General features: G+C 41.5%; 2 protein-coding genes across 2 annotated transcripts in view; one reads left to right on the top strand and one right to left on the bottom strand.

Annotated features, from left to right (window-relative positions):
• The window catches only part of LOC123751416 (alpha-2-macroglobulin-like), a 622,101-nt gene that overhangs the window by 585,875 nt on the left and 12,549 nt on the right, over window positions 1-23,677 (bottom strand).
• Window positions 1-23,677, top strand: part of LOC138349720 (alpha-1-inhibitor 3-like) — a 259,543-nt gene that overhangs the window by 224,453 nt on the left and 11,413 nt on the right. Inside the window, exon 27 of the mRNA XM_069314610.1 lies at window positions 9,689-9,801. Within this exon, the coding sequence (XP_069170711.1) occupies window positions 9,689-9,801 (113 nt within the window). The remainder of the gene's footprint in view (window positions 1-9,688; window positions 9,802-23,677) is intronic.

The raw sequence follows: 23,677 nt of genomic DNA on the forward strand, positions 1-23,677 counted from the left end.
GTATACCTCACAGTGTTTATCTCACAGTGCATACCTCACAGTGTTTACCTCACAGTGTTTACCTCACAGTGTATACCTCACAGTGTTTACCTCACAGTGTTTACCTCACAGTGTTTACCTCACAGTGTTTACCTCACAGTGTACACCTCACAGTGTTTACCTCACAGTGTTTACCTCAGAGTGTGTACCTCACAGTGTTTACCTCAGTGTTTACCTCACAGTGTTACCTCACAGAGTTTACCTCACAGTGTTTACCTCAGTGCTTACCTCACAGTGTATACCTCACAGTGTATACCTCAGTGTATATCTCAGTGATTACCTAACAGTGTATACCTCAGTGTATACCTCACAGTGTATACCTCAGTGTATATCTCAGTGAATACCTCAGTGTATACCTCAGTGTATACCTCAGTGATTACCTCACAGTGTATACCTCAAAGTGTATACCTTACAGTGTTTAACTCAGAGTGCTTACCTCACAATGTTTACCTCACAGTGTTTACCTCACAGTGTATAACTCACAGTGTATACCTTACAGTGTTTACCTCACAGTGTTTACCTGACAGTGCTTACCTCAGTGTTTACCTCACAGTGTTTACCTCACAGTGTATACCTTACAGTGTTTACCTCAGTGTATATCTCAGTGTATAACTCAGTGTATACCGCACAGTGTATACCTCACAGTGTTTGCCTCACAGTGTTTACCTCACAGTGTTTACCTCAGTGTATACCTCACAGTGTTTACCTCACAGTGTTTACCTCACAGTGTTTACCTCAGTGTTTTCCTCACAGTGTTTACCTCACAGTGTTTACCTCACAGAGTTTACCTCAGTGTATACCTCACAGTGTTTACCTCACAGTGTTTACCTAACAGTGTTTACCTCACAGTGTTTACCTCACAGTGTTTACCTCACAGTGTATACCTCACAGTGTTTACCTCACAGTGTTTACCTCACAGTGTTTACCTCACAGTGTTTACCTCAGTGTTTACCTCACAGTGTATACCTCACAGTGTATACCTTACAGTGTTTACCTCACAGTGTTTACCTCACAGTGTTTACCTCACAGTGTTTACCTCACAGTGTTTACCTCAGTGTTTACCTCACAGTGTATACCTTACAGTGTTTACCTCACAGTGTTTACCTCAGTGTTTACCTCACAGTGTGTACCTCACAGTGTATACCTCACAGTGTTTACCTCACAGTGTATACCACACAGTATTTACCTCACAGTGTTTACCGCATAGTGTATACCTCACAGTGTTTATCTCACAGTGCATACCTCACAGTGTTTACCTCACAGTGTTTACCTCACAGTGTATACCTCACAGTGTTTACCTCACAGTGTTTACCTCACAGTGTACACCTCACAGTGTTTACCTCACAGTGTGTACCTCACAGTGTTTACCTCAGTGTTTACCTCACAGTGTTACCTCACAGTGTTTACCTCACAGTGTTTACCTCAGTGTTTACCTCAGTGCTTACCTCACAGTGTATACCTCACAGTGTATACCTCAGTGTATATCTCAGTGATTACCTAACAGTGTATACCTCAGTGTATACCTCAGTGTATACCTCAGTGTATACCTCACAGTGTATACCTCAGTGTATATCTCAGTGAATACCTCAGTGTATACCTCAGTGTATACCTCAGTGATTACCTCACAGTGTATACCTCAAAGTGTATACCTTACAGTGTTTAACTCAGAGTGCTTACCTCACAGTGTTTACCTCACAGTGTTTACCTCACAGTGTATACCTCACAGTGTATACCTTACAGTGTTTACCTCACAGTGTTTACCTGACAGTGCTTACCTCAGTGTTTACCTCACAGTGTTTACCTCACAGTGTATACCTTACAGTGTTTACCTCAGTGTATATCTCAGTGTATACCTCAGTGTATACCGCACAGTGTATACCTCACAGTGTTTACCTCACAGTGTTTACCTCACAGTGTTTACCTCAGTGTATACCCCACAGTGTTTACCTCACAGTGTTTACCTCACAGTGTTTACCTCAGTGTTTTCCTCACAGTGTTTACCTCACAGTGTTTACCTCACAGTGTTTACCTCACAGAGTTTACCTCAGTGTATACCTCACAGTGTTTACCTCACAGTGTTTACCTAACAGTGTTTACCTCACAGTGTTTACCTCACAGTGTTTACCTCACAGTGTATACCTCACAGTGTTTACCTCACAGTGTTTACCTCACAGTGTTTACCTCACAGTGTTTACCTCAGTGTTTACCTCACAGTGTATACCTCACAGTGTATACCTTACAGTGTTTACCTCACAGTGTTTACCTCACAGTGTTTACCTCACAGTGTTTACCTCACAGTATTTACCTCAGTGTTTACCTCACAGTGTATACCTTACAGTGTTTACCTCACAGTGTTTACCTCAGTGTTTACCTCACAGTGTGTACCTCACAGTGTATACCTTACAGTGTTTACCTCAGTGTATATCTCAGTGTATACCTCACAGTGTATACGTCACAGTGTATACCTCACAGTGTTTACCTCACAGTGTTTACCTCGCAGTGTATACCTCAGTGTTTACCTCACAGTGTATACCTCACAGTGTTTACCTCGCAGTGTATACTTCACAGTGTTTACCTCACAGTGTATACCTCACAGTGTATACCTCACAGTGCATACCTCACAGTGTATACCTCACAGTGTTTACCTCACAGTGTTTACCTCACAGTGTATACCACACAGTATTTACCTCACAGTGTTTACCGCATAGTGTATACCTCACAGTGTTTATCTCACAGTGCATACCTCACAGTGTTTACCTCACAGTGTTTACCTCACAGTGTATACCTCACACTGTTTACCTCACAGTGTTTACTTCACAGTGTATACCTCACAGTGTTTACCTCACAGTGTACACCTCACAGTGTTTACCTCACAGTGTTTACCTCACAGTGTGTACCTCACAGTGTTTACCTCAGTGTTTACCTCACAGTGTTACCTCACAGTGTTTACCTCACAGTGTTTACCTCAGTGTTTACCTCAGTGCTTACCTCACAGTGTATACCTCACAGTGTATACCTCAGTGTATATCTCAGTGATTACCTAACAGTGTATACCTCACAGTGTATACCTCACAGTGTATACCTCAGTGTATACCTCACAGTGTATACCTCAGTGTATATCTCAGTGTATACCTCAGTGTATACCTCAGTGTATACCTCAGTGTATACCTCAGTGTATACCTCAGTGTATACCTCAGTGATTACCTCACAGTGTATACCTCACAGTGTATACCTTACAGTGTTTAACTCAGAGTGCTTACCTCACAGTGTTTACCTCACAGTGTTTACCTCACAGTGTATACCTCACAGTGTATACCTTACAGTGTTTACCTCACAGTGTTTACCTCACAGTGCTTACCTCAGTATTTACCTCACAGTGTTTACCTCACAGTGTATACCTTACAGTGTTTACCTCAGTGTATATCTCAGAGTATACCTCAGTGTATACTTCACAGTGTTTACCTCACAGTGTTTACCTCACAGTGTTTACCTCACAGTGTTTACCTCATAGTGTTTACCTCAGTGTATACCTCACTGTGTTTACCTCACAGTGTTTACCTCACAGTGTTTACCTCAGTGTTTTCCTCACATTGTTTACCTCACAGTGTTTACCTCACAGAGTTTTCCTCAGTGTATACCTCACAGTGTTTACCTCACAGTGTTTACCTAACAGTGTTTACCTCACAGTGTTTACCTCACAGTGTTTACCTCACAGTGTATACCTCACAGTGTTTACATCACAGTGTTTACCTCACAGTGTTTACCTCACAGTGTTTACCTCAGTGTTTACCTCACAGTGTATACCTCACAGTGTATACCTTACAGTGTTTACCTCACAGTGTGTACCTCAGTGTTTACCTCACAGTGTATACCTCAGTGTATACCTCACAGTGTATACATCAGTGTATATCTCAGTGTATACCTCAGTGTATACCTCAGTGTATACCTCAGTGATTACCTCACAGTGTATACCTCACAGTGTATACCTCACAGTGTTTAACTCAGAGTGCTTACCTCACAGTGTTTACATCACAGTGTTTACCTCACAGTGTATACCTTACAGTGTTTACCTCACAGTGTTTACCTCACAGTGCTTACCTCAGTGTTTACCTCACAGTGTATACCTTACAGTGATTACCTCAGTGTATATCTCAGTGTATACCTCAGTGTATACCTCACAGTGTATACCTCCCAGTGTTTACCTCACAGTGTTTACCTCACAGTGTTTACCTCACAGTGTTTACCTCACAGTGTTTACCTCAGTGTATACCTCACAGTGTTTACCTCACAGTGTTTACCTCACAGTGTTTACCTCACAGTGTTTACCTCAGTGTTTTCCTCACAGTGTTTACCTCACAGTGTGTACCTCACAGTGTATACCTTACAGTGTTTACCTCAGTGTATATCTCAGTGTATACCTAACAGTGTATACCTCACAGTGTATACCTCACAGTGTTTACCTCACAGTGTTTACCTCGCAGTGTATACCTCAGTGTTTACCTCACAGTGTATACCTCACAGTGTTTACCTCACAGTGTATACCTCACAGTGTTTACCTCACAGTGTATACCTCACAGTGTATACCTCACAGTGCATACCTCACAGTGTATACCTCACAGTGTTTACCTCACAGTGTTTACCTCACAGTGTATACCACACAGTATTTACCTCACAGTGTTTACCGCATAGTGTATACCTCACAGTGTTTATCTCACAGTACATACCTCACAGTGTTTACCTCACAGTGTTTACCTCACAGTGTATACCTCACAGTGTTTACCTCACAGTGTTTACCTCACAGTGTATACCTCACAGTGTTTACCTCATAGTGTTTACCTCACAGTGTTTACCTCACAGTGTACACCTCACAGTGTTTACCTCACAGTGTTTACCTCACAGTGTGTACCTCACAGTGTTTACCTCAGTGTTTACCTCACAGTGTTACCTCACAGTGTTTACCTCACAGTGTTTACCTCAGTGTTTACCTCAGTGCTTACCTCACAGTGTATACCTCACAGTGTATACCTCAGTGTATATCTCAGTGATTACCTAACAGTGTATACCTCACAGTGTATACCTCACAGTGTATACCTCACAGTGTATACCTCAGTGTATATCTCAGTGTATACCTCAGTGTATACCTCAGTGTATACCTCAGTGATTACCTCACAGTGTATACCTCAGTGATTACCTCACAGTGTATACCTCACAGTGTATACCTTACAGTGTTTAACTCAGAGTGCTTACCTCACAGTGTTTACCTCACAGTGTTTACCTCACAGTGTATACCTCACAGTGTATACCTTACAGTGTTTACCTCACAGTTTTTACCTCACAGTGCTTACCTCAGTGTTTACCTCACAGTGTTTACCTCACAGTGTATACCTTACAGTGTTTACCTCAGTGTATATCTCAGAGTATACCTCAGTGTATACTTCACAGTGTTTACCTCACAGTGTTTACCTCACAGTGTTTACCTCAGTGTATACCTCACAGTGTTTACCTCACAGTGTTTACCTCAGTGTTTTCCTCACAGTGTTTACCTCACAGTGTTTACCTAACAGTGTTTACCTCACAGAGTTTACCTCAGTGTATACCTCACAGTGTTTACCTCACAGTGTTTACCTAACAGTGTTTACCTCACAGTGTTTACCTCACAGTGTTTACCTCACAGTGTATACCTCACAGTGTTTACATCACAGTGTTTACCTCACAGTGTTTACCTCACAGTGTTTACCTCACAGTGTTTACCTCAGTGTTTACCTCACAGTGTATACCTCACAGTGTATACCTTACAGTGTTTACCTCACAGTGTGTACCTCAGTGTTTACCTCACAGTGTATACCTCAGTGTATACCTCACAGTGTATACATCAGTGTATATCTCAGTGTATACCTCAGTGTATACCTCAGTGATTACATCACAGTGTATACCTCACAGTGTATACCTCACAGTGTTTAACTCAGAGTGCTTACCTCACAGTGTTTACATCACAGTGTTTACCTCACAGTGTATACCTTACAGTGTTTACCTCACAGTGTTTACCTCACAGTGTTTACCTCACAGTGTACACCTCACAGTGTTTACCTCACAGTGTTTACCTCACAGTGTGTACCTCACAGTGTTTACCTCAGTGTTTACCTCACAGTGTTACCTCACAGTGTTTACCTCACAGTGTTTACCTCAGTGTTTACCTCAGTGCTTACCTCACAGTGTATACCTCACAGTGTATACCTCAGTGTATATCTCAGTGATTACCTAACAGTGTATACCTCTGTGTATACCTCACAGTGTATACCTCAGTGTATATCTCAGTGTATACCTCAGTGTATACCTCAGTGTATACCTCAGTGTATACCTCAGTGTATACCTCAGTGATTACCTCACAGTGTATACCTCACAGTGTATACCTTACAGTGTTTACCTCACAGTTTTTACCTCACAGTGCTTACCTCAGTGTTTACCTCACAGTGTTTACCTCACAGTGTATACCTTACAGTGTTTACCTCAGTGTATATCTCAGAGTATACCTCAGTGTATACTTCACAGTGTTTACCTCACAGTGTTTACCTCACAGTGTTTACCTCACAGTGTTTACCTCACAGTGTTTACCTCAGTGTATACCTCACAGTGTTTACCTCACAGTGTTTACCTCAGTGTTTTCCTCACAGTGTTTACCTCACAGTGTTTACCTAACAGTGTTTACCTCACAGAGTTTACCTCAGTGTATACCTCACAGTGTTTACCTCACAGTGTTTACCAAACAGTGTTTACCTCACAGTGTTTACCTCACAGTGTTTACCTCACAGTGTATACCTCACAGTGTTTACATCACAGTGTTTACCTCGCAGTGTTTACCTCACAGTGTTTACCTCACAGTGTTTACCTCAGTGTTTACCTCACAGTGTATACCTCACAGTGTATACCTTACAGTGTTTACCTCACAGTGTGTACCTCAGTGTTTACCTCACAGTGTATACCTCAGTGTATACCTCACAGTGTATACATCAGTGTATATCTCAGTGTATACCTCAGTGATTACCTCACAGTGTATACCTCACAGTGTATACCTCACAGTGTTTAACTCAGAGTGCTTACCTCACAGTGTTTACATCACAGTGTTTACCTCACAGTGTATACCTTACAGTGTTTACCTCACAGTGTTTACCTCACAGTGTTTACCTCAGTGTTTACCTCACAGTGTTTACCTCACAGTGTATACCTTACAGTGTTTACCTCAGTGTATATCTCAGTGTATACCTCAGTGTATACCTCACAGTGTATACCTCACAGTGTATACCTCACAGTGTACACCTTACAGTGTTTACCTCACAGTGTATACCTCTCAGTGTATACCTCAGTGTATACCTCACAGTGTATACCTCACAGTGTACACTTTACAGTGTTTACCTCACAGTGTTTACCTCACAGTGTTTACCTCACAGTGTTTACCTCACAGTGTATACTTCAGTGTATACCTCACAGTGTATACCTCACAGTGTTTACCTCACAGTGTATACCTTACAGTGTATACCTCACAGTGTTTACCTCACTGTGTACCTCACTGTGTATGCCTCACAGTGTATACCTCACAGTGTATACCTCACTGTGTATACCTTACAGTGTATACCTCACAGTGAATACCTCACAGTGTATACCTCACAGTGTTTACCTCACAGTATATACCTCAGTGTATACCTCACAGTGTATACCTGTTACGGACCCGAGCCCAGCGTCGTAGCACGGGGCTGTGACGACCACGCCATCGGTGAGTCAGCTCCCGAAACCCCCTCCAAAGGGACAACGCCATCTAGCGAGGACGGGATATACCGGCCACAGGGGCTGGATTCCCATCTTAATCAGCTCGTAACATAGCTGCTGCTGACCTCTGTTGAGGTGGCGCTTAGACAGCAACACCATCTATGGAGTGGATAGGTGGACGTTTGTGTCTAAGCCTGTAAGTGAGGTGCCCTAGAGTGTCACCAGTACTAATGACGTGTTTGATTACAGAGTCGACCTGGGACTGCTGTATTGGACGATGGGGCAGTCTACCCATGGCAGCCATAGTCTCTCTACGTGTTTGCTGCAGAAGCTGTGAGTCACCCCCGGACGGGCACTGTTGAGTGTGTTAGCCTGCCTGTGACGTGGCAGTACCAGGATTCGTCTTATCTGGGGGCTGGCTGGTGGAAGAGACTAGCCACTGTGGTGAGGAGAGTGATCTGCGGAATCACACGAGGCTCCTGCCTAGGGCTCGCAACCCTAGTATTGATCGTGGAGTGGCCTACTCAGCGGAGCTGATCGGAACCTGCCAGCTACAGGCTGGATTTGTGGTTGAAGGCCTCCACGACGGTGCCTTCAGTGGGACTGTTATTTGGCTGGCCTGTGGCCGGGGTAGATTTGCTGAAAGAATCAGAGGATTCATCGTGGGCCTCGACGAAGAGAACCAGGGCTACTCATCGTGAGCACCGTAGAGCATCCCGTGTCTTCAGAGGAAGATGATTCTGTACATTGTGTATTTATACCCCCCATGTGACAGTTTATATATTTATTTATGGTGGTGGTGAAATAAGATATTTAAATTAGTGCATTTGTATCCCTTTCCCCTTTAATTTACTTGCGTTACGAAACGCACCCCTTGAAAGCCACTACTAACTTGGGGCCGGATACCCAAACTCTAATAACATCAGAGAAGAACCCAGTTGTGACCCAAAGGGCCGTAACAATACCTCACAGTGTATACCTCAGTGTATACCTCACAGTATACACCTCACAGTGTTTACTTCACAGTGTGTACCTCAGGGTATACCTCACAGTGTATACCTCAGTGTACACCTCACAGTGTACACCTCACAGTGTATACCTCACAGTGTACACCTCACAGTGTATACCTCACAGTGTTTACTTCACATTGTATACCTCACAGTGTTTACCTCAGAGTGTTTACCTCACAGTGTATACCTCACAGTGTATACCTCACAGTGTATACCTCAGTGTATACCTCACAGTGTGTTCCTCAGTGTATACTTCACAGTGTTTACCTCACAGTGTTTACCTCACAGCGTTTACCTCAGTGTTTACCTCACAGTGTTTACCTCAGTGTATACTTCACAGTGTTTACCTCACCGTGTTTACCTCACAGTGATTTCCTCACAGTGTTTACCTCAGAGTGTATACCTCACAATGTATACCTCGCAGTGTTTACCTCACAGTGTATACCTCACAGTGTTTACCTCACAGTGTTGACCTCACAGTGTTTACCTCACAGTGTTTACCTCACAGTGTATACCTCACAGTGTATACCTCACAGTGTATACTTCAGTGTTTACCTCACAGTGTTTACCTCAGAGTATATTCCACTCAGTGTTTACCTCTCAGTGTCATGACCCTGGTAATTACAGATCTATGAGTCACATGTCATGCACTTGCAAGATGCTTGAAAGAATCATCCTAAACCGACTGTTGCACAAAATAGGCAGACAAGGGTAGGGGATCAATGGATTTGTTAATAAAGGACGGAGCACAGCAAACTGTATAGTTAATTATTTGGCTAATGACACTGCTAGGTACTCTGTACCTAGCTGTGAGATTAGTAAATAATTTTGGCTGTGTAGCTGTAAATACAAATACTCTGTATTTGTTGACATCAAAGGAGCCTTCGACAAAGAACAAGGGACTGCGATCCTAGACGAGCTTGCATGCATGGGTGTCAAGGAAAAACTCATGAAATGGGTTGAAGACTACCTCACAGGGAGGAAAGCCAAGGTTTGCTTCTATGGAGCAGTCTCAAGAACAATGAGTATGGAACTCGGAACCCCCCAAGACGGGGTCTTAAGCCCACACTATTCAATGTTCTTATGAACACCATTGCAAATATTGATTTTTCGGAAGGACCAAAACAATTGGGATATGCAGATGATGTTCTAATACAATCCCCACCTTGGGAAAAATTAAATAGTCCGTTGAACTTCTTGGCAGGAAATGTGTTGAACTCTGTTTCACTCTCCACAAACAAGACAAAAGCAAATTCTCATCACAAGCGGGCAGAAAATGAAGAACTTCAAATTAATGGTGTAACACTTGAATGGGTTGACCACTAATGGTACCTTGGCGTCACTGTCGGCTCTTACAAGGGAAATAAATAGGGGCTTAACCAACCTATAAGAATATGCAAAAGTCGACTCAGGGCACTGAAAGCTATGACCTGGAATGGACATGGAGCCTCTATTGCTGTGCTTAAAATGATGTACACAGCATATGTGCGCTCCGTCATAGACTATGCCGCAACAGTTTTGTGCACCTACTGCCAAAACGACATGAAAAGGCTCGAAAGCAAACAAAATGAAGCCATGACACTCATTCTTGGAGTTCCAAGAACTGCCAAAACGTCTAATCTATGAGAGGAGCTGTCCCTCCCCAGTATTAAAAGCAGAATTAAGGAACTGAATGCTATGCTTGCAATTAAGATAGCCAGAGATCCCTATTTTAATGATATTGCCAAGAAAAAAATTTCTGTGCTGCTAACAGGAGGAAACAGGAGAAGCAAAAAATAACAACACAGATCAGTCTGCTACCACTAAGAACTTCACCTGCTTGAGCAAATCCGTGAGTTCATGCCTGTAGAGAGGTTACCTCCCTGGGAGGATGACTCTTGCAGGATTATCGTCACTGAAATGGCAACGAAAAAATCCAACATGATAGCACAAGAAATGAGGCACAATTGTCTCGAGGAAGCCTGAAATTAAATAGATGAAATCTATACTGATGGGTCATCTAATCCTGTCAATGGCAGGGCTGGTGCAACATACACTGTAATTAAGGATACACTTTTCAACGCACAAATGAAGAAAAAGCACGTATTGAGAACTATGCCTCTTCAACGCAAGCAGAGCTAACTGCCATTGTTATGACATTAAGATTCCTTGAACGAAACACTAATGGTGCAGTGATCTGCACTGACTCAAAAGAAGCACTGCAAAGTCTAAGTAAAAATCGGGCATAAAATCTTGGGATAGTCGCTGAAATCAAGAGAGCTGTGGGGGTACTTACCAATCAGGGAAGAGTCGTTTCGTTTCTGTGGATCCTCTCCAATGTTGGAATATGTGGAAATGAACGAGCAGATGTGCTGGCTGCTGAAGGCGCTGAAGGAGATCATATTGAATACGTCAAACCCAAGACCCTTCTAAAAATTAGAGGTATTGTCTGGCAACATCACCATGACAAGGTAACTGAGGAAAGGAGGATAGAAGCACAAACCAGTGAATCTGTACGACGGTACAATATGGTTGCAGCTGGCAATCCCAATCAATATGGACGAAGAGGAGGAGGACGCGGGAGAGAAACAGTAATAGCGAGAATCCGTCTTGGATACAAATATCCATGGAGTTTCGGAATGGAAACAACAAGTGATCAGCGAAGTTGCAGAATCTGTGATGAGAGTGATGGACATCGCCTTGACCACTATCTACGAGAATGTGAATACCTGAGAGACATTAGAAATATGTGTTGAATAAAAATCCCCACATTGTTAGAGTTAGGAAAACGCTATTTATCAAATATTGATATTTGATTCCCACAGCCGGTGGCCCAAGATGAGACACCCCACTCCCACAGCTGGTGGCCCAAGATGAGATGCCCCACTCCCACAGCTGGTGGCCCAAGATGAGACGCCCCACTCCCACAGCTGGTGGCCCAAGATGAGATGCCCCGCTCCCACAGCTGGTGCCCCAAGATGAGACGCCCCACTCCCACAGCTGGTGGTGTACCCACGGGTGGGGTTGGGTACCCACGATTGGGTGGGCGAGTGTGGACCAGGCGCCGCGTGGAATGCCCAGTCACTCCCCCCGAGGCCACACCAGTCTTGGCCTCCTGCTCCTCCCTCCCCCCTCCCCGGGTCCCAGCTAAAAGTCTGCTTCACCAGATCTTTCCTCCTTTCATCTTTCAGGAAAATTAGGTTAGGAAAACACTATTTGTCAAATATTGATACTGTTCTTAAAAGATTCCCCCATTTTGCACCTGTAAGATAACGTAAGCTTTTTAGTGTTGATGGATGTTAATCTTCTTGTTTGAGGAGCTGTTCACTTGAGACAGTTAAGCAAGTCCCAGCTGTATCTGGGTACAAGTGACAGGATGAACAACCCTGCTGGTTTCCTTCCTATTGGGGAGTGTTGTACATGCTGCTATGACAGTGTGTCCACTCACAGGGTGAGTAGCACTGCCCAATACTGTTACTATGGCGGTGTGTTCACTCACAGGATGAGTAGCGCTGCCCAATACTGTCACTATGATGGTGTGTCCACTCACAGGATGAGTGGCGCTGCCCAATACTGTTACTATGGCGGTGTGTTCACTCAGAGGATGAGTGGTACTGCCCAATACTGTCACTATGGCGGTGTGTTCACTCACAGGATGAGTGGCGCTGCCCAATACTGTCACTATGGCGGTGTGTTCACTCAGAGGGTGCGTGGTGCTGCCCAATACTGTCACAATTGGCAATGTGTTCACTCACAGGATACCTTCTTGATGGGGTTAAGGGAGTTTTTCTATTCCTCAAGCCCGGCCCGAGGCCAGGCTTGATTTGTGAGAATTTGGTCAACCAGGCTGTTGACCAAATATTGTGAGAATTTGGTCAACCTTGGAGCGGCCCACAATCCAACAAACCCATCACAGCCTGGTTGGTCCGGCACTCTTTGAAAAAAATATCTAGTTTTTTCTTGAAGATGTCCACGGTTGTTCCGACAATATTTCTTATGCTCACTGGGAGGACGTTGAACAACCGTGGACCTCTGATGTTCATACAGTGTTCTCTGATTGTGCCTATGGCACCTCTGCTCTTCACTGGTTCTATTCTGCATTTTCTTCCATACTGTTCACTCCAGTACGTTGTTATTTTACTGTGCAGATTTGGGACCTGTCCCTCCAGTATTTTCCATGTGTATATTATTTGGTATCTCTCTCTTCTCCTTTCTAGTGAGTATATTTGGAGAGCTTTGAGACAATGCCAATAATTTAGGTGCTTTATCTCGTCTATGCGTGCCTTATATGTTCTCTATATTTCCTCTATTTCAGAAATCTCTCCTGGTCTAAAGGGGGGAAGTGAGTACTGAGCAGTACTCAAGACTGGACCACACAAGTGATTTGAAGAGTACAACCATTGTGATGGGATCTCTGTACTTGAAGGTTCACGTAATCCATCCTATCATTTTTCTGGCTGACGCAATACTTGCTTGTTTATGCTCCCTAAACGTTAGGTCGTCGGACATCACTATTCCCAAATCCTTCACATGCTGTTTTCCTACTATGGGCAGATTCGATTGTGTTTTGTACCCTATATTATGTTTCAGATCCTCATTTTTGCCGTTTCTGAGTACCTGGCATTTATCGCCGTTAAACATCATGTTATTTTCTGCAGCCCAATCGAAAAATTTCTTAAGGTCTGTTTGTAGTTTTTCACTGACTTAAGCAGAGGTAATTTTCATGCTGATTTTTGTATCATCTGCAAAGGATGACACGAAGCCGTGACTTGTATTTTTTTCTATATCTGACATGAGAATAAGGAATAGCAGTGGTGCAAGGACTGTACCTTGAGGTACAGAGCTATTAACTGCGCTCGGACTCGATTTTTCTTGATTGACTGTTACTCCGTGTTCTGTTCGACAGGAAATTAAGTATCCAGCGTCCTACTTTACCAGTTAAACCCATTACCTCATTTTGTGTGCAATCACTCCATGGTCACATTTGTCGAATGCCTTTGCAAAATCTGTGTATACAACATCTGCATTGTTTTTCTTCTAATGCCTCAGTGATTTTGTCATAATGGTCAAGTAGCTGTAAGAGGCATGATCTTCCTGTTCTAAATCCATGATGGCCTGGATTGTGGAGGTCATTGGTTTCCATGAATCTAGTGATCTGACTCCTGATCACTCTCTCAAATACTTTTATTATGTGGGACGTTAGTGTAACTGGTCTACAATTCTTTGCCAATGCTTTGCTTCCTCCCTTGTGTAGAGGGGCTATGTCTGCTGCTTTCAGCGCATCTGGTACCTCTCCCATGTCCAAGCTCTTCCTCCACACTATACTGAGTGCCTGTGCTACTGGCACTTTGCATTTCGTTATAAATATTGAATTCCACGAGTCTGGATCCGGGGCTGAGTGCATGGACATATTGTCAATTTCTCTTTCAAAATCTGCTACACTCGTGTTGATATCAGTTATATTTACAGGTGTTTGGATATCACTCAAAGAAATTTTCCGAATCTTCCACTTTCATGCTGTGTATCGGAGTGATAAACATGTCCTCATACTGCTTTTTTAAGATTTCACTAATTTCTTTGTCATCTTCAGTGTATGAACCTTCTCTAATATGAATAGGTCCAATACTGGCAGTGGTTTTTGGTTTTGATTTAGCATATGTGAAGAAATATTTTGGGTGTTTCTTTATTTCTTGAATTGCTTTCTGTTTTAGTTGCCTTTCTTCTGTCTGATAGGAATCCTTCAGTTTCTATTCGATTTCTTGAATCTCCCTGTTTAAATTATTTCTTCTTTGTCTGGAGAGTTGTGTCTGCTTTTCGTTCCTAGTTGGTTCTGTAATCTGCTGACTGAGCGAGAATTTGTCACAGGATCTCAGTAGTTCTCTAACCTGTGGTTGGTTATTTCCAGGTTGATTTCCTGCTATAATGTTATTGTTTACTATTCTCCATTTTAAACTGGGTAGATTGAAGTCTCCAAGGAAGACAATATTTGGTACTGGGTTTGCTAGGTTATCAAGGATATTCTCTATTTTGTGGGTCTGTTAAGTGAATTCCTCAACTGTTGCATCTGGCGGTTTGTATATTAACATAATAAGTAGATTAATATTTTCTTCCTTGATTTCAAGTACCACCTCATTGGACGATATATATATATATATATATATATATATATATATATATATATATATATATATATATATATATATATATATATATATATATACACATATATATATATATATATATATATATATATATATATATATATATATATATATATATATATATATATATATATATATATATATATATATATAAATATATATATATATATATATATATATATATATATATATATATATATATATATATATATGTCGTACCTAGTAGCCAGAACGCACTTCTCAGCCTATTATGCAAGGCCCGATTTGCCTAATAAGCCAAGTTTTCCTGAATTATTATATTTTCTCAAATTTTTTTCTTATGAAATGATAAAACTACCCATTTCATTATGTATGAGGTCAATTTTTTGTTATTGGAGGTAAAATTAACGTAGATATATGACCGAACCTAACCAACCCTACCTAACCTATCTTTATAGGTTAGGCTAGGTTAGGTAGCTGAAAAAGTTAGGTTAGGTTAGGTTAAGTAGGTTAGGTAGTCGAAAAACAATTAATTCATGAAAACTTGGTTTATTAGGCAAATCGGGCCTTGCATAGTAGGCTGAAAAGTGCGTTCTGGCTACTAGGTACGACATGTATATATATATATATATATTTTATTAAATATGACCGAAAAAGTAAGATTAATAATTCTAACACGAATTTTCTCAATCTTTCGTACATTATGCTTCACTGTTGGAGGTAAATCAAAAATCACTTCTCCAAAATTCATTTTTATTTCTAGTCTGACGCGACACGGGCGCGTTTCGTAAAACTTATTACATTTTCAAAGACTTCACAAATACACAACTGATTAGAACTTGCGTTTCCCTGATTTTATATCTACATTTGAGTGAGGTGGGAAGGGTGATGTGGCATTACATTTGAGTAAGGTGGGAAGGATGATGTGGCATTAGAGGATATTAATAGGGTATTAAAAGTATCAACACAAGACAGAACACGAAACAATGGATATTGAATAGAAGTGTTTGTAGAAAGCCTATTGGTCCATATTTCTTGATGCTTCTATATTGGAGCGGAGTCTTGAGGTGGGTAGAATATAGTTGTGCAATAATTGGCTGTTGATTGCTGGTGTTGACTTCTTGATGTGTAGTGCCTCGCAAACGTCGAGCCGCCTGCTATCGCTGTATCTATCGATGATTTCTGTGTTGTTTACTAGGATTTCTCTGGCGATGGTTTGGTTATGGGAAGAGATTATATGTTCCTTAATGGAGCCCTGTTGTTTATGCATCGTTAAACGCCTAGAAAGAGATGTTGTTGTCTTGCCTATATACTGGGTTTTTTGGAGCTTACAGTCCCCAAGTGGGCATTTGAAGGCATAGACGACGTTAGTCTCTTTTAAAGCGTTCTGTTTCGTGTCTGGAGAGTTTCTCATGAGTAGGCTGGCCGTTTTTCTGGTTTTATAGTAAATCGTCAGTTGTATCCTCTGATTTTTGTCTGTAGGGATAACGTTTCTATTAACAATATCTTTCAGGACCCTTTCCTCTGTTTTATGAGCTGTGGAAAAGAAGTTCCTGTAAAATAGTCTAATAGGGGGTATTGGTGTTGTGTTAGTTGTCTCTTCGGAGGTTGCATGGCTTTTCACTTTCCTTCTTATGATGTCTTCGATGAAACCATTGGAGAAGCCGTTATTGACTAGAACCTGCCTTACCCTACAGAGTTCTTCGTCGACTTGCTTCCATTCTGAGCTGTGGCTGAGAGCACGGTCGACGTATGCGTTAACAACACTCCTCTTGTACCTGTCAGGGCAGTCGCTGTTGGCATTTAGGCACATTCCTATGTTTGTTTCCTTTGTGTAGACTGCAGTGTGGAAACCTCCGCCCTTTTCCATGACTGTTACATCTAGAAAAGGCAGCTTCCCATCCTTTTCCGTCTCGTAAGTGAAACGCAGCACGGAACTCTGCTCAAATGCCTCCTTCAGCTCCTGCAGATGTCTGACATCAGGTACCTGTGTAAAAATGTCGTCAACATACCTGCAGTATATGGCCGGTTTCAAGTTCATGTCGACTAAGACTTTTTGCTCGATGGTACCCATGTAGAAGTTTGCAAACAGGACACCTAGGGGAGAACCCATAGCGACCCCATCTACTTGCTTATACATGTGCCCATCCGGGCTCAAGAAGGGTGCCTCTTTAGTACAAGCTTGGAGTAGTTTCCTCAGAATACTTTCTGGCATGTCAAGAGGAGTACAGGCTGGATCACGATACACTCTGTCGGCTATCATTCCGATTGTCTCGTCCACAGGTACGTTGGTAAACAGCGATTCTACGTCCAACGAGGCTCTTATCCCTGTGGCCCGTGCGCCCCGCAGTAAGTCCACAAATTCCTTTGGAGACTTCAGGCTGAAGGCGCAAGGAACATAAGGAGTCAGCAGGCCGTTGAGTCGCTTCGCCAATCTGTACGTGGGTGTGGGTATCTGGCTAATGATTGGCCGAAGTGGGTTTCCAGGCTTGTGCGTCTTGACATTTCCATACGCATATCCAGGTTTATATTCCCCAATGATCTTTGGCAGGTGGAGTCCGGATTTCTTGGCGTTCACAGTTTCGATCAGTTTGTTGACCTTTGCTTTTAATTCGGCTGTAGTGTCCTTCGTTACCCTTTGGAACTTAGTTTGGTCAGAGAGTATGATGTTCATTTTCGCCAGATATTCGTCTTTTTTAAGAATGACATATATTGGCGACTTGTCACCTCTCCTGACAACTATCTCCTTGTTCTCACGAAGGCTTTTAGCTGCCGCTCTAAGCTCGGGGGACAGTATGGTGCTTCTGTAGTTGCCTCGATTCTTTCCTCCTTCTGCAATAAGTTCTGCTTGTAAGGTATCTTTGGTAGTGACCTTCTTTTGTGTCTCGAGGTCGAATATGTCGTCCAACAGAATTTCCAACTCCACTTTCCGGGCCATTTCACTCGGTCTGGACATAACATGACAGTTTATGCCCAGATTTAGGAGAGTGACTTGGTCCTCAGTGAGGTTAATTCCTGCAAGGTTCAGGAAGCCATCTCTTGGTCGTGGAATTGCCATAGGTCCTCCATATAATGTTGTTAGTTTCTTGATAATCCTTGTTTCAGTGCTGAGGTGATGTTGGTCTGTGAGGATGTCGAGGTGTTGTTCAATGCGGGTACGGATACTATGGTCGATGTTGCTATTTCTCCACTCGTTTGTAGCATGAAGTAGTTGCGTTTTTTTTGTCTTTGATTTCATTCTCTGCCTTGTATATCTGATCACGAATCAGATCCTGGCGATATTTTATCGTGAAGGCTTGATTCCTTGCTGCTGGGTCGTGCACTTTAACATTAGTATATTTTGGTAGCAGTCTTTCCTGTAGACATATTTTATTAAATATGACCGAAAAAGTAAGATTAATAATTCTAACACGAATTTTCTCAATCTTTCGTACATTATGCTTCACTGTTGGAGGTAAATCAAAAATCACTTCTCCAAAATTCATTTTTATTTCTAGTCTGACGCGACACGGGCGCGTTTCGTAAAACTTATTACATTTTCAAAGACTTCACAAATACACAACTGATTAGAACTTGCGTTTCCCTGATTTTATATCTACATTTGAGTGAGGTGGGAAGGGTGATGTGGCATTACATTTGAGTAAGGTGGGAAGGATGATGTGGCATTAGAGGATATTAATAGGGTATTAAAAGTATCAACACAAGACAGAACACGAAACAATGGATATTGAATAGAAGTGTTTGTAGAAAGCCTATTGGTCCATATTTCTTGATGCTTCTATATTGGAGCGGAGTCTTGAGGTGGGTAGAATATAGTTGTGCAATAATTGGCTGTTGATTGTTGGTGTTGACTTCTTGATGTGTAGTGCCTCGCAAACGTCGAGCCGCCTGCTATCGCTGTATCTATCGATGATTTCTGTGTTGTTTACTAGGATTTCTCTGGCGATGGTTTGGTTATGGGAAGAGATTATATGTTCCTTAATGGAGCCCTGTTGTTTATGCATCGTTAAACGCCTAGAAAGAGATGTTGTTGTCTTGCCTATATACTGGGTTTTTTGGAGCTTACAGTCCCCAAGTGGGCATTTGAAGGCATAGACGACGTTAGTCTCTTTTAAAGCGTTCTGTTTCGTGTCTGGAGAGTTTCTCATGAGTAGGCTGGCCGTTTTTCTGGTTTTATAGTAAATCGTCAGTTGTATCCTCTGATTTTTGTCTGTAGGGATAACGTTTCTATTAACAATATCTTTCAGGACCCTTTCCTCTGTTTTATGAGCTGTGGAAAAGAAGTTCCTGTAAAATAGTCTAATAGGGGGTATTGGTGTTGTGTTAGTTGTCTCTTCGGAGGTTGCATGGCTTTTCACTTTCCTTCTTATGATGTCTTCGATGAAACCATCGAAACCTTCCCACCTTACTCAAATGTAATGCCACATCACCCTTCCCACCTCACTCAAATGTAGATATAAAATCAGGGAAACGCAAGTTCTAATCAGTTGTGTATTTGTGAAGTCTTTGAAAATGTAATAAGTTTTACGAAACGCGCCCGTGTCGCGTCAGACTAGAAATAAAAATGAATTTTGGAGAAGTGATTTTTGATTTACCTCCAACAGTGAAGCATAATGTACGAAAGATTGAGAAAATTCGTGTTAGAATTATTAATCTTACTTTTTCGGTCATATTTAATAAAATATGTCTACAGGAAAGACTGCTACCAAAATATACTAATGTTAAAGTGCACGACCCAGCAGCAAGGAATCAAGCCTTCACGATAAAATATCGCCAGGATCTGATTCGTGATCAGATATACAAGGCACAGAATGAAATCAAAGACAAAAAAACGCAACTACTTCATGCTACAAACGAGTGGAGAAATAGCAACATCGACCATAGTATCCGTACCCGCATTGAACAACACCTCGACATCCTCACAGACCAACATCACCTCAGCACTGAAACAAGGATTATCAAGAAACTAACAACATTATATGGAGGACCTATGGCAATTCCACGACCAAGAGATGGCTTCCTGAACCTTGCAGGAATTAACCTCACTGAGGACCAAGTCACTCTCCTAAATCTGGGCATAAACTGTCATGTTATGTCCAGACCGAGTGAAATGGCCCGGAAAGTGGAGTTGGAAATTCTGTTGGACGACATATTCGACCTCGAGACACAAAAGAAGGTCACTACCAAAGATACCTTACAAGCAGAACTTATTGCAGAAGGAGGAAAGAATCGAGGCAACTACAGAAGCACCATACTGTCCCCCGAGCTTAGAGCGGCAGCTAAAAGCCTTCGTGAGAACAAGGAGATAGTTGTCAGGAGAGGTGACAAGTCGCCAATATATGTCATTCTTAAAAAAGACGAATATCTGGCGAAAATGAACATCATACTCTCTGACCAAACTAAGTTCCAAAGGGTAACGAAGGACACTACAGCCGAATTAAAAGCAAAGGTCAACAAACTGATCGAAACTGTGAACGCCAAGAAATCCGGACTCCACCTGCCAAAGATCATTGGGGAATATAAACCTGGATATGCGTATGGAAATGTCAAGACGCACAAGCCTGGAAACCCACTTCGGCCAATCATTAGCCAGATACCCACACCCACGTACAGATTGGCGAAGCGACTCAACGGCCTGCTGACTCCTTATGTTCCTTGCGCCTTCAGCCTGAAGTCTCCAAAGGAATTTGTGGACTTACTGCGGGGCGCACGGGCCACAGGGATAAGAGCCTCGTTGGACGTAGAATCGCTGTTTACCAACGTACCTGTGGACGAGACAATCGGAATGATAGCCGACAGAGTGTATCGTGATCCAGCCTGTACTCCTCTTGACATGCCAGAAAGTATTCTGAGGAAACTACTCCAAGCTTGTACTAAAGAGGCACCCTTCTTGAGCCCGGATGGGCACATGTATAAGCAAGTAGATGGGGTCGCTATGGGTTCTCCCCTAGGTGTCCTGTTTGCAAACTTCTACATGGGTACCATCGAGCAAAAAGTCTTAGTCGACATGAACTTGAAACCGGCCATATACTGCAGGTATGTTGACGACATTTTTACACAGGTACCTGATGTCAGACATCTGCAGGAGCTGAAGGAGGCATTTGAGCAGAGTTCCGTGCTGCGTTTCACTTACGAGACGGAAAAGGATGGGAAGCTGCCTTTTCTAGATGTAACAGTCATGGAAAAGGGCGGAGGTTTCCACACTGCAGTCTACACAAAGGAAACAAACATAGGAATGTGCCTAAATGCCAACAGCGACTGCCCTGACAGGTACAAGAGGAGTGTTGTTAACGCATACGTCGACCGTGCTCTCAGCCACAGCTCAGAATGGAAGCAAGTCGACGAAGAACTCTGTAGGGTAAGGCAGGTTCTAGTCAATAACGGCTTCTCCAATGGTTTCATCGAAGACATCATAAGAAGGAAAGTGAAAAGCCATGCAACCTCCGAAGAGACAACTAACACAACACCAATACCCCCTATTAGACTATTTTACAGGAACTTCTTTTCCACAGCTCATAAAACAGAGGAAAGGGTCCTGAAAGATATTGTTAATAGAAACGTTATCCCTACAGACAAAAATCAGAGGATACAACTGACGATTTACTATAAAACCAGAAAAACGGCCAGCCTACTCATGAGAAACTCTCCAGTCACGAAACAGAACGCTTTAAAAGAGACTAACGTCGTCTATGCCTTCAAATGCCCACTTGGGGACTGTAAGCTCCAAAAAACCCAGTATATAGGCAAGACAACAACATCTCTTTCTAGGCGTTTAACGATGCATAAACAACAGGGCTCCATTAAGGAACATATAATCTCTTCCCATAACCAAACCATCGCCAGAGAAATCCTAGTAAACAACACAGAAATCATCGATAGATACAGCGATAGCAGGCGGCTCGACGTTTGCGAGGCACTACACATCAAGAAGTCAACACCAGCAATCAACAGCCAATTATTGCACAACTATATTCTACCCACCTCAAGACTCCGCTCCAATATAGAAGCATCAAGAAATATGGACCAATAGGCTTTCTACAAACACTTCTATTCAATATCCATTGTTTCGTGTTCTGTCTTGTGTTGATACTTTTAATACCCTATTAATATCCTCTAATGCCACATCATCCTTCCCACCTTACTCAAATGTAATGCCACATCACCCTTCCCACCTCACTCAAATGTAGATATAAAATCAGGGAAACGCAAGTTCTAATCAGTTGTGTATTTGTGAAGTCTTTGAAAATGTAATAAGTTTTACGAAACGCGCCCGTGTCGCGTCAGACTAGAAATAAAAATGAATTTTGGAGAAGTGATTTTTGATTTACCTCCAACAGTGAAGCATAATGTACGAAAGATTGAGAAAATTCGTGTTAGAATTATTAATCTTACTTTTTCGGTCATATTTAATAAAATATGTCTACAGGAAAGACTGCTACCAAAATATACTAATATATATATATATATACATGTATATATATACATGTATATATATATATATATATATATATATATATATATATATATATATATATATATATATATATATATATATATATATATATATATGTCGTACCTAGTCGCCAGAACGCACTTCTCGGCCTACTATGCAAGGCCCGATTTGCCTAATAAGCTAAGTTTTCATGAATTAATTGGTTTTCGACTACCTAACCTAACCTAACCTAACTTTTTCGGCTACCTAACCTAACCTAACCTATAAAGATAGGTTAGGTTAGGTTAGGTAGGGTTGGTTAGGTTCGGTCATATATCTACATTTACTTTAGCTCTAATAAAAAAAAATTGACCTCATACATAATGAAATGGGTAGCTTTATCATTTCATAAGAATAAAAATTGAGAAAATATATTAATTCATGAAAACTTGGCTTATTAGGCAAATCGGGCCTTGCATATTAGGCTGAGAAGTGCGTTCTGGCTACTAGGTACGACATATATATATATATATATGTCGTACCTAATAGCCAGAACGCACTTCTCAGCCTACTATGCAAGGTCCGATTTGCCTAATAAGCCAAGTTTTCATGAATTAATGTATTTTCGACTACCTAACCTACCTAACCTAACCTAACCTACCTTTTTCGGCATCCTAACCCAACCTAACCTATGAAGATAGGTTAACCTAACCTAACCTATGAAGATAGGTTAGGTTAGGTTAGGTAGGGTTGGTTAGGTTCGGTCATATATCTACGTTAATTTTAACTCCAATAAAACAAAATTGACCTCATACATAATGAAATGGGTAGCTTTATAATTTCATAAGAAAAAAATTAGAGAAAATATATTAATTCAGGAAAACTTGGATTATTAGGCAAATCGGGCCTTGCATAGTAGGCCAAGAAGTGCGTTCTGGCTACTAGGTACGACATATATATATATATATATATATATATATATATATATATATATATATATATATATATATATATATATATATATATATATATATATATATATATATATATATATATATATATATATATATATATATATATATATATATATATATATATATATATATATATATATATATATATATATATATATATATATATATATATATATATATATATATATATATATATGCAATTGACGATCACAAAACACTGATCATTTTATGCGGAAAATCCACAGAGAAATATGAAAGGAGGTGAACGTTTCGGCTTGTTAAAGCCTTTGTCAACACCAGACTGACTAGAGGAGAAGGGAGAAGGGGAAGGATATACAGGCC

The sequence above is a fragment of the Procambarus clarkii genome, chromosome 79 (genome assembly GCF_040958095.1).
Source record: "Procambarus clarkii isolate CNS0578487 chromosome 79, FALCON_Pclarkii_2.0, whole genome shotgun sequence".
In the NCBI taxonomy this organism is placed as follows: domain Eukaryota; kingdom Metazoa; phylum Arthropoda; class Malacostraca; order Decapoda; family Cambaridae; genus Procambarus; species Procambarus clarkii.